The sequence below is a fragment of the Perca fluviatilis genome, chromosome 15, assembly GCF_010015445.1.
Source record: "Perca fluviatilis chromosome 15, GENO_Pfluv_1.0, whole genome shotgun sequence".
In the NCBI taxonomy this organism is placed as follows: domain Eukaryota; kingdom Metazoa; phylum Chordata; class Actinopteri; order Perciformes; family Percidae; genus Perca; species Perca fluviatilis.
This window is the reverse complement of record NC_053126.1, coordinates 9,732,233-9,745,078: the sequence shown is the minus strand read 5'-3', so window position 1 is coordinate 9,745,078 and position 12,846 is coordinate 9,732,233. Positions and strand designations below refer to the sequence as shown.

Sequence of the window (12,846 nt, the reverse complement as noted above, 5' to 3'; positions counted from 1 at the left end):
ATTGTGCTCGACACCCACAGTGACTGGAGTTGGTTGAGCAGCTGTACAAAAAGCCTACAGTATTCTTACTGGGCTGAAGAAGCCAAATAATGAAAATGATATATGAATGTAATATGTATATCATATATTTTATATAGTTATACGATTTTTTCCCTAAATTTAAAATTATGTATCATTTTTAGATAATAAATGACCCTTTGTCTCTATGTTATACTACGTCCTGCTTTCCTGAGAAATATTATTACTCAACATTAAATACACAAAAACACAATTAAGATAACTTGTTGGTAAAATTGCCAAAACGATCTGGTTGCTTATATGAAACTACTTCAACTCCTGCAGTAAGAAACATTTCTTGTCTTTCCTCATCCTCCCTGGGCTGATAAACTCTGCACTGTCTCACATGACTAATGAAGCTCAGCGTAAGTTCTTAAAGGAAGACTTCATATTCCTTTTCCATCGCTCATAATGACCAGCTGTTTCATGGTGTGTCACTTGTCAGTAGTAAATCAGATCCAGCTGTGTAGTTGTTTGTTAAACCAATCAGAGTCAGCCATTTGTCACGGTTGGCAGTTGTCATTTCAGGAAATAGACCACCGGTGGTCACGCCCACGGTCTCGGGTGTCGTCTGCGCTTGGCTGTCGGTGGTTCCTGTGCACCTTCATCACCACCACAGGGTCTGGACTCCATCGGGGGATATGTTTGGGTTTCATTAACCCTTTATGACATTTGGCTTCGATGGAGTCCAATCTCCAGAGACTCGCTATTTTTACATGTTTGTCTGTACAATAAATATGTTCATAATTGCAAGGAAATCTCTCCTGATTGAAATTTCCTCAGGTCAAGTCATTCAAAATGAGACAACACAGACATGTGAGTATGATTGTTGTATGACTGGCTTTTAAGAATTCTGAATAAAAGCAAGTAAAAATCATGCTGCATGATATTTGATATATGATTTACATATTTATATATGAGGTAAAATATGTTGTTTATTACAGAAGAGTAACTTGTAAACGGATGAACTACAATAGTTTTCATCTCTGTTACTGTAAAGGATTTAGTTTGTTGCATTGTGTCACCTTTCAGTTCCTGAGCAGCTGTTTTCCTCTAAAAGGCTCCAAGTTTCTCTGTATGTCTGTTTCTTTAAACATCTGCAAACACTGAAACCATTAAAAGACTTTTATTAAAAGCTGCAAAATATATTACTATTCACATGATTCTGGCTGCTGTCAATGTATTTATGTTTGCAGCAAATAAAAAAAAATACAGGTAGCAGCTATTACACAGCTTGGATCAGACAGCATGCAGGGAAAGGACTGGAGTGATTGTACATGGTGGTGTTGCATCCACCAAACTACAAAGATTCACTGAAGAACAAGTTCAGTATCAAATTAAGACTCTCCCAGTGACTCATCAGTAGACCTGAACAAAAACCCCTCAGAGCCTGAACACTTGTAACATGAAGCCACCAGAGGAGGAGCCCTCAGACCACTAATGGTTTCAACACCAGCTCACTCTTACAGTAAAGAGAGAAACAGTCTTTAGATTTTATTTTAAATGGTGATTTATCTACAGTACAGTATACATGAATCCTCAAAAAGTCAGTTTCTCTTTCATAACATCATTATTTCTTTTCATTAACAATCTAAAATGTGTTTGTCAGAGAACCAATTTCCACAATTCCACCACTACCCCTAGTCTTGTAAAGAGAACCATCTGGAAGGGCTTTGAAACTGAACTTGCCATTCAAAACTCTTTTCTTTATCCATTTCTGCTCAAGCCTTGTTTCTGCTAGCCACCCACAACATTACTGTGCATCGCTTCCTGGTTTCCCAAAACTAAAGAGCGTCCCGAGGACCAAATCACAAAACGTGCGTGCATTAATCCTACATCTAAAACAACTAGTGGTGTTAAAAGTGTTTGAATTCATTTTGACAGCCCTAGTTTAAATAGTTGGAGGTTTCAATCACTGATACATCATTGTCTGTACTCCCACAAGACAGACTGAATTAGACTTTTAGAAATCGTTTAACATGAATTTACCTTATTATGTAGTGATTATGTAGAATGCAGCTGTATTTTCTTCAAAAGTTGAATTTTGTGCTCTGAATTTTACTAGTTTAAAAATCGATGTTTGGTCTAATAATATTGTACATAAGCTTTGTTCACATGAAAAACAGCAATTTGATCAAATATAACTTTAGGAGACATGAGATGTTGTTTACTTTTAGGTTTAAAAAAGTTAAAAATATGCTTATGTTTTAGTACAATATACTTTTAGGTAACTAAAAATGTAAACTGTTGTGTGACTGAGTGAAGGAATGTTTCAATACTGATTAAGCCTAATCAGCATTTGTTTGGCTCACACCATCTCCAGCTTCTAATAGAATTAATTAGGTCATGTCGGTTATTTAGCATGAAAGTAGATGCTGTAAAAAACTCATTGTCCCCACAGGAAAAGTAGGCTAACTGTTGTCTCTTTTCGGGGAGCCACCCCCTGCTAGGCCAGACGTGATTAGAACAAAGAATGTGTATTCATATAGTTGGATTGATTGGGAACGTACACCTTTCTTTTGAGAGACATCTGACCAATAGGGGAAGATTTCATTTGAGGAACCACCCAGGTTTAGGGAATAAATGTGTGATCCGGGGAATGTCTCAGGACTTCAAGCCTGGGACCCGACAAGGGCACAAGGTTCTGTAGTCTGCTGTTTACAGTGTATTGTTTGTCATGTCACATGACTGTTTTTATGTGACTCCACAAGGAGAATCATAGATTCAGTCCGCTGTCAGCTGCAGAGTAACATTTGTTTTGTCATGTCGCATGGCTGCAATCTGTGTCCCCACAAGAGGAAGCATGTTTTGCAGTCTGCTACTGGCCGTGTTTTATGTTTTATGTTTGATTGTGTTTTGACTGTTGTTTTCATCGTCTTGTTCATTAAACCTTTTGCTTAACTTTCAATTCGACCCCAGCCTCTCCTTCCTCCTCCAGAAATGTTAGTAACACGTCTTTTAGAGATTTCATTACATTACCTATCTCAAGCTGCAAGGTGATTTATCTACTACATGAACTGAAAGCAATTCTTTGAATGAAAATATTATTAATAACTTTTATTCATGAACAGTAACATTATTCCATTATTTGTATGTTGCATTGGACAAAAGTGAGAGTAAATAAACACATTCAAATGTTACAAAGTGACTTAAAGTAAAAATAAATAAAAATAAAGGATTAGGTAACATCAGGTTAAAAATATGAAACAAAGTCAAAATGGTAAGAGATATGGTGAGATGATTTGTGAAAACACAAAATACAGTTAGGAGAAATCCAAAAAAGGAGGAGTCAATGCAAAACTCAGATATCTTCCACCTCTACTTATCTGAGTGCAGAGAGGAGGACAGAGAACAGTGGACACACAGTTTAACATGATGGACTATAGGACAGGACTGCTGCTTTTAACTATCTGCTGGGCAGGTGAAGATTTTCACTGTTCTTAATCTTATATATCTTCTTTTTTTTTTTTCATACAATGTTTTTAATCCTCTTGACAGGTGTTGATGTCAGACTCTGACTGAATCTGAACCAGCGATTAAAAGACCTGGAGAATCCCACAGATTGACCTGTACAACATCTGGGTTGGACGTTAATGGCTACTGGTTGGCCTGGATCAGACAGGCTGCTGGAAAAGGACTGGAGTGGATTGCTTATACTAATACTGATGGTAGTAGCAAATACTACTCTCAGTCAGTCCGAGGCCGGTTTACCATCTCCAGAGACAACAGCAGAGAGCAGCTGTATCTGCAGATGAACAGTCTGAAGACTGAAGATTCTGCTGTTTATTATTGTGCTCGAGAGCCACAGTGACTGGAGTTGGTTGAGCAGCTGTACAAAGTCCTACAGTACTCATTCTTTCAGGCTGGTAGTGCCCAAGCATGAAGTATTTTTCACAACATGTATGTATTTATTTATTTTTATATTAGTTTTTGTTGTTTTGAGGTTAATTTGTTTAATATGCTGTTATTTACTTGAAATGTTTTTAAAATGAAGTAATAATCCTCCTGCATTATATACATTCCTGAAAACACATTACAAACTGAAAAAGATCACTCATTGATACAAGGTCCAAAGACAGCACAACAATCTGGTTGCTGAAATTAAACTACTACAAATAAACTACTACAGAAATTGAACACTGTCTGTAAATGATGTGGACTTAAAGCGAGTCATAATATGGGCGTTAACAAATTATGTTGCTGTTTCTTTCATAAAATCACTAGAGGACAGTCAGTGTCTAGTTTCTCTCTCCTCTGTTACTTAAAGGAGAAACTCAGATCTGCTGTTCTCATTGATCCTAACTGACTGATACTCAAATTAAAACTAAAAAACTAAAATCAATAGGTATATAAGAAAATGTCACTCTTTCCTTTACGTACTGTAGTTTCATTAAAATTATTTCTAAGAGAAAACAGCTGAAAGTGGAGATGAGTGATGACAGCATTTAATGTTATTGTTTACATATAAAGTGAATTTACTTGTATCATGTATGGAGATAACTATTTTATATTAAACGATTTTTAATGTTTGAAGAAAGTCTGGAAAATGTGTGAAAATAATATTAAAAATCTGTATCTGGATATGAAGAAAACAAAAATTCCAGGCACATATTTTCACTCTGCAGATATAATAACATGGAACAAACTCTTCTATTGACTCCAGTTAGACCAACATTGATGCTTCATATGTTTGATTTTATGCAAACTCAGTGACCTTCCTTGTTTCTCAGCTATAAAAACATCACATCAGGTTGTCAGTGGAGTTCACAGCACGTCAGTTAAAATTTTTTTTACAAAGACCAACAGGAGGCAGTAGGAGACCTAAAATATAATAATGGCAGTACGAGTATAAAACAAGGAGGCACACAATGACAGCAGCAGATGATTTGGGGGTTTTTGACTTCCTGTTTTATTTTTACCAACAATGTAATGATGAATAACTGACTGAGTTATAGTTTTATTGAGAAGTCTGAATGTATTTTTTCTCTGTTATAAGGTTTGTAAAAAATACGAAAATTCAATTTAAGATATTGTGAGAAATCACACACTGTGTAAAACTGGGTAGCACTTGTTGTCATTCACACACATTTGAATGATCAAAATGACACAAAGTTTGCCAAGTATAATTTATTGGGCTTTTACATGGTCACACAACTTAGATTATGGAAACAATAGAATATCTCAACATATATATATATATATATATATATATATATATATATATATATATATATATATATATATATATATATCTGACGACGACTACAAATGTACAACGTAACAGCCAATTAGTGCATTGAACAATAAATGCCCAAGACAAATATACATAAATACATATCTAAAACAATTTTTTTTAGTGCCAAATAACAATTAAAGATCAATGCTTACCTTGAATCACTTAAGTAAAGAATGCCAATCCCAGAACAGTCTGACTTATGGACTCAGAGAAAACATTTAACACCCACATTAAGACAATCACTATAGCACATTAACAGTTAATAGACATTTTGTGCTTGTTTGAGAATCAGATGAGAAAATGTAATTTTAATATGTGTCTTTATTACATTTTCTTTCCTTTAATAAAATAAATGGTCATTATAGTCTTGACTACGTGGTATGGGACAGTTCATCCTTCTTTTATTGCCTGTCAGTGTCCTTCTCTATGCAAAGTGAACTTCCTCACAGTGTGCTAAAAACTTGATATCATGCTGTCAGTTGCAGCAGAAGAAGAGAAGCTCCCATCAGATCACCTTCAATAGCAACCATGTTCTCTGTAGCTCTGCTGCTGCTGCTGGCTGCTGGATCCTGTGAGTCTCACTGAGGCAGAGACACTGACAGTATGATCACAGCACACTGTTCACTGTTATTACACTGATTCAATACTCAACATGTTTTCCTCCACAGGTGTGAAGTGTGTTCAGTTGACCCAGCCAGCCTCTGTGTCTGGGCAGCCAGGTCAACGTCTGACCATCACCTGTCAGGTCTCTTATTCTCTCAGCATCTCCAACACAGCTTGGATCAGACAGCCTGCAGGGAAAGGACTGGAGTAGATTGTAATAGGAGGTTTTGGATACACAACATACGATAAAGATTCACTGAAGAACAAGTTCAGTATCAGCTTGGACTCTTCCAGCAAGACAGTATCTCTAAATGGACAGAATGTGCAGACTGAAGACACTGCTGTGTATTACTGTGCCAGAGAGCCACAGTAACACAAACCATCAGTAGACCTGAACAAAAACCCCTCAGAGCCTGAACACTTGTAACATGAAGCCACCAGAGGAGGAGCCCTCAGACCACTAATGGTTTCAACACCAGCTCACTCTTACAGTAAAGAGAGAAACAGGCACAACTCAAAAGTTTTTTAAATAAATGTAACATTAACAGTACAATCAATCAATTGAAATACTCTGACTTAACAATCAGTGATACATCATTGTATGCATATATAACCTTTCAAGTGCTGGAAAAAAAATCTGTGATTTAACTACAGTATAAATGAATCTCTACTTATCTGAGTGCAGAGAGGAGGACAGAGAACAGTGGACACACAGTTTAACATGATGGACTATAGGACAGGACTGCTGCTTTTAACTCTCTGCTGGGCAGGTGAAGATTTTCAGTGATCTTGATTTGAATTTGTCTTCAAAAAGTTGCTATCATACATGAAGTGACTGTTTTCTTGTTTATCTTGACAGGTGTTGATGGTCAGACTCTGACAGAATCTGAACCAGCGATTAAAAGACCTGGAGAATCTCACAGATTGACCTGTACAGCCTCTGGGTTCAATTTAGGCAGCTATCACATGGCCTGGATCAGACAGGCTCCTGGAAAAGGACTGGAGTGGATTGCCTGGAATAGTAACGGTGGCACAAAATACTACTCTCAGTCAGTCCAAGGCCGGTTTACCATCTCCAGAGATGACAGCAGACAGCAGCTGTATCTGCAGATGAACAGTCTGAAGACTGAAGATTCTGCTGTTTATTATTGTGCTCGAGAGCCACAGTGACTGGAGTTGGTTGAGCAGCTGTACAAAATCCTACAGTACTCATTCTTTCAGGTTGGTAGAGCGAAGTTTGAAGATTTTTTTTGTAACATTTATATATTTTAATGTTTATATTACAGTTATTTTTGTTTTGAGGTTGTTTAGTTGTTTTATATTCTGTAATCTAATTTCCATATATGTTTTTATAATAAACAAAAAATCCTCCCTGCATTATACACATTTCGGAAAACACGTTAAAAACACAAAAAAGATCTCTTGTTGATACAAGGTCCAAAGACAGCCCAACAATCTGGTTGCTGAAGTTAAACTACTACAAATACTTTAAAGTTCTACAAATTAAGACACAATACTGTCTGGAAATGATATGATGTGGAATCTATGAGAATGAAAAATAATGTTACTGTTTTTGTTATAAAATCACTAGAGGACAGTCAGTGTCTAGTTTCTCTCTCCTCTGTTACTAAAAGGAGAAACTCAGATCTGCTGTTCTCATTGATCTTAACTGACTCATACTCAAACTCTAAAATGATTCATATTGCTCTGTAATAAAATCAATAGGTAAATAAGAATATGTCACTCTTTCCTTCACATATTGTAATTTCATTAAAATCATTTTTAAGAGAAAACTGCTGAAAGTGGAGATGAGTGATGACAACATTTTACGTTACGTTACAAAGTAAATTTACTTGTATCGTGTATGGAGATAACTATTTCATATAAAATTATAATTATTGTTTGAAGAAAGAATAATAATATAGGCATAAGGAATTGTTCTTCTGTTTTAACTGCAGAGAAATATCTAGAATATATGTGGAGACAACATTGACAGTTTAATGCCATGAAGTTATCTGTATCTGGATATGAAGAAAATAAAATACAGGCATATTTTCACTCTGCAGATATAATAACACTGAACAGAGTCTTCTATGCTCCAGTAAGACCAACATTGATGCTCGATATGTGTAAATTTTTTGCAAAGAGACCTTAAATATGATGTAAGATTATTAAAGAAGAGACACACAATAACAGCAGCAGATGATTTTGTGGTTTTTGACTTTCTGTTTTATTTTTTACCGACCAATGTCATGATGAACAACTGACTGAGTCTCAGCTTTATTGAGACTATTGGTGTCTAAATGTGTTTTCCTCTGGGTTATAAGGTTTGTCGAGAATGAGAACATTGATTTTAAGCTATTGTGAAATAATAATCACATACTGTAATGCAGACTGTAAAACTGGGTAGCACTTTTCGTCATTCAGTAATTACACATTTGAGTGATAAAAATGACACAAAGTTTCCCAAGTATCCTTTTTTGGGTTTCTACATGCTCACACTACTTAGATTCTGTAAAGCAACAGATTATCTTAACATATCATATGTGGACACACATTTTTACATAACCATTAATTACTGCATTGAGGAAATCAATTATTTGATAAGCAAAACCTACATTAAGACAATCACAAAATCAGCCAACTGTCACGTTAACAGAATAGTTAATAGAATTTTTGTTATTGCATGAGAGTCAGATGAGAAGATCATTGTAATTCTAATATGTGTCTGGTTTACATTTCTTTTCCTATAATAAATGATATGGTTACAATAGTCTTGACTATGTGTTACAGGACAGTCCATCCTTCTTTTATAGCCTGTCAGTGTCCTTCTCTATGCAAAGTGAACCTCCTCACAGTCTGCTATAAAGACTTGATATCATGCTGTCAGTTGCAGCAGAAGAAGAGAAGCTCCCATCAGATCACCTTCAATAGCAACCATGTTCTCTGTAGCTCTGCTGCTGCTGGCTGCTGGATCCTGTGAGGAGCTTTCAGTGGATTCACTCTAATACACACATTAGAAACACTGGGTAGTCAGATGAATGATGGAGATAATGTTGATTTGTGTTCCCACAGGTGTGAACAGTATTGATCTCATCCAGACAGACTCAATGGTTGTGCAGCCTGGACAGTCTCTGACCATCAGCTGTCAGGTCTCTGGTTATTCTCTGACTGATAACAGCTATGCAACAGGTTGGATCAGACAGAGTGAAGGAAAACCAATGGACTGGATTTGCAATCGGTGGGGTGGAGGAGGCTTTGATCAAAATAATGCTCTGAAGAACAAGTTCCTTTACCACACACTCACGTCTACTAGCTCGGTGACATTAACAGGACAGAATCTGCAGCCTGAGGACACAGCTGTGTATTACTGTGTGCGTGTAAGCTACACAGTGATGCAAACCACCAACAGACCTGCACAAATACCCAGCAACCAGCATGTGACTCAAACACGAATTTACATGAGATTGCTATGGATAAAAGCGTCAAATGTAATGTAATCACTAATTCTTGAGTTCAACTTAACATGTACCATACAAACAGCCTTTATTTATGGTTAAATGATAGAACGGTAACACTTCATAACAATGGGACTGGAATTCTTTGTGACCCGTCAAATAAAAAATATTGTCAAGTAGTAAGTTAGTAAAAAGTAAAATTCATAAATATCCTACTTGGGTGTGCATTGTTCTCAGGCATTACTGTTTAAGTGCCTTATGAAGTTGTGAATACAGCAACCATAAAAATGCATCTGCAGTATACTGTATGTTTTGTCAATGTAGTGACCTCAGTATTATTTTGCCAACCCACTCCTTAAACTCTTAATACATTTAATTTAATGCCACCATTAATTATATTTTATTTGTCAATTTTAAAGATGGATTTAACCATGATTACAACACTACAGGTTTTCTGAATATATGTACATTGCTGTGACTGGTCAGTTCTTTGAAGAAGACATGAACATCATTAATAAATCAGAAATCTTGATGTTTCAAATACCTTAATTGATGCATTAATTATTATATTGTTCCTGCATTAAGTCAAGCATGAATTCACGACAATTCACCTACCATAATTATAAAGTGTAACTGATAGAACAATACAAAACAAAATGAGCTCTTGTCTCTGAATGTGATATTGTTTCTAACATAGAATGACAAGCAACTATAATTACAAAATGAACAAATAATAAATGATACAAACTATAACAGAGTGCTGGTTTAGGAGCCACTCCCTCCCCATTATGTCCTGATGCAAATCTTCAGTCTGTGCAGTGTACTTCTGTCCTGCTGACTGCTCTTGTACTTTGTGTGGAGCCTCAGATGTCACATCTCCAGCCTCAGGATGATGAACACACTCACTCTTCTGCTGGTTGCTCTCTCTCTCTGCCCTGTGAGTTCTCCTGCTTCTTGCTGTGTTATCTTTTCTCAGACAACATGGACTGATGGTCAGTCAGTGACACCAGAACACTTCCCAGATGACTGTCTGACTTTCGTCTGTGGTTCTTCTCTCCTTTCATCTCATCAGGTTGTACAGGTCAGAGTATGGAGTCCATTCCTTCCAGTTCAGTAGTGAAAAAGCCTGGGGAGACTCTCAGTCTCTGCTGCAGGGGATCTGGCTTCACATTTAGCTGCTGCAGCATGAGCTGGATCAGACAACCTGCAGGAGAAGCACTGGAATGGATAGGGCGTATTTACAGCGATTCTAGTGGAACACATTATGCCAGCAGTGTGCAAGGACGAGTAGCACTCACCAGAGATAACAGCAACAGCATGGTGTATCTGAGACTGTCCAACTTAAAGCCAGAGGACTCTGCTGTGTATTACTGTGCCAGAGAAACACACACTGGTTAAAGGAAGCAGAGAGGCTTGAAATAAACCTCACACAATTTATTTTCACAAATACCTCCAGGTGGCAGTAGAAGATAATATGTCAGATTACACAAAGGAGACTATGACAGTGTCTCTAATCACACACACAAATACATGACCACAATGGAAGCAACAGCTGATGTCATGGTTTGTGACTTCCTGTTTTGTGATGGTTAATAATGTTTTTGCCTTTTATTTTGAACAGCAGGTGTTGAGAATATATTTAGATATTTATGCATGATATATCAAGTATATGGATGGCCCACCAAATGCTGCTGAGCAGAATAAATGAATACATCTAAGTGGAATTGAATAACTTGAAAATAATCTTCATCATTAAACAAAATCATAAATTAACAATATTATGAAAGATACATAAATCATATTTTTCCAGAGATGTGTTGAGTTTCTGTTTGAGGAGGAGGAGTCAATGCAAATCTCTGACCTCTTCCATCTCTACATATGTGTTGCAGAGTGAAGGACAGACACTAAATCACTGACATACACACTGTAGACTGGACAGAGACAACTGGCTTTAACAATGATCAGACCTGATTATTTGGTTGTTTTTCTCATCCTGTCATTTAACTGGGCAGGTAAGAACAATAGATGTATTTATGATAAACCTCATTCACAGAGCAAGCTTCAGTTCAACATCATCACCACACTCAGAGAAACAGTCTCAATAACACTGTTTCAATCAGACATGTTTTATTACAGCTCCCCCAGATGTTGTTGAAGCAGACATTAAATATTCTGTTGATCTGAGTGTAAATGTAAATCTGTTTGTTTTACATGTCTGACGTGTATTAGAAGTTTTGTGAAGAATTAATAAAAATAAATTTCAATTTGTGTTAACTTTGCCGGGATAATAATTACACTGTCTTTCAGAATCAGAATCAGAATACTTTATTGATCCACTCAGGGAAATTATTTAGTTGCAGTGTCAAAATACATGTTCATAACACAATTCCAAGCATTGACAACTTTTGACAGGACAGTCCATCCTTCTTTTATAGCCTGTCAGTGTCCTTCTCTATGCAAAGTGAACTTCCTCACAGTCTGCTATAAAGACTTGATATCATGCTGTCAGTTGCAGCAGAAGAACAGAAGCTCCCATCAGATCACCTTCAATAGCAACCATGTTCTCTGTAGCTCTGCTGCTGCTGCTGGCTGCTGGATCCTGTGAGTCTCACTGAGGCAGAGACACTGACAGTATGATCACAGCACACTGTTCACTGTTATTACACTGATTCAATACTCAACATGTTTTCCTCCACAGGTGTGAAGTGTGAACAGTTGACCCAGCCAGCCTCTGTGACTGTGCAGCCAGGTCAACGTCTGACCATCACCTGTCAGGTCTCTTACTCTGTTAGCAGCTACTACACAGGTTGGATCAGACAGCCTGCAGGGAAAGGACTGGAGTGGATTGGAATGGCAGTTGGATCCACCACATACTACAAAGATTCACTGAAGAACAAGTTCAGTATCAGCTTGGACTCATCCAGTAACACAGTGACTCTAAATGGACAGAATGTGCAGCCTGAAGACACTGCTGTGTATTACTGTGCCAGAGAGCCACAGTAACACAAACCATCAGTAGACCTGAACAAAAACCCCTCAGAGCCTGAACACTTGTAACATGAAGCCACCAGAGGAGGAGCCCTCAGACCACTAATGGTTTCAACACCAGCACACAGCCTGCACTCTTGCTTGACATTAAATAATTTGGGGTTTCAATCACTGATCATTGTCTTTTCTCCCACAACAAAAACTGAATAACATGTTTACATTGTTAAATGCACACAACTGAAACATGTTGGATGTCAGAGTTTTCCTGGAACAAATGCATGAAACCCTGTTCTTATTATCAGGACTCAAAATTCCAAATTTGAAAAAAAGGAGACATAAGATAATGTTTGTCGATCTCAAACCAAGCATACAAGGTGATTTAATAAACAAAAAAACATTTGTCTAATGATAACTATCTTGATAGCTTTTATATATGAACAATAACACTATTACATTATTTGTAATTATTTGTTACATTTACCAAAAACATCTGCCAAGTAAATA

The 12,846-nt window shown here is 36.9% G+C and overlaps 1 protein-coding gene and 2 gene segments (V, D, J or C); all 3 read left to right on the top strand.

Moving 5' to 3' along the window:
- Positions 1–5,773: 5,773 nt before the first annotated feature.
- The window catches only part of LOC120574579 (immunoglobulin alpha-2 heavy chain-like), a 41,663-nt gene continuing 34,590 nt past the window's right edge, over positions 5,774–12,846 (top strand). The window contains exons 1-2 of the mRNA XM_039825001.1: positions 5,774–5,864; positions 6,756–7,062. Of these exons, the coding sequence (XP_039680935.1) occupies positions 5,822–5,864; positions 6,756–7,062 (350 nt within the window). The 5' untranslated portion in view covers positions 5,774–5,821. The remainder of the gene's footprint in view (positions 5,865–6,755; positions 7,063–12,846) is intronic.
- On the top strand, positions 8,245–9,453 carry LOC120574583. The segment is given in 2 exon segments: positions 8,245–8,875; positions 8,972–9,453. Coding segments are annotated over 2 exon segments (465 nt in total).
- Positions 11,884–12,393, top strand: LOC120574609. The segment is given in 2 exon segments: positions 11,884–11,955; positions 12,053–12,393. Coding segments are annotated over 2 exon segments (348 nt in total).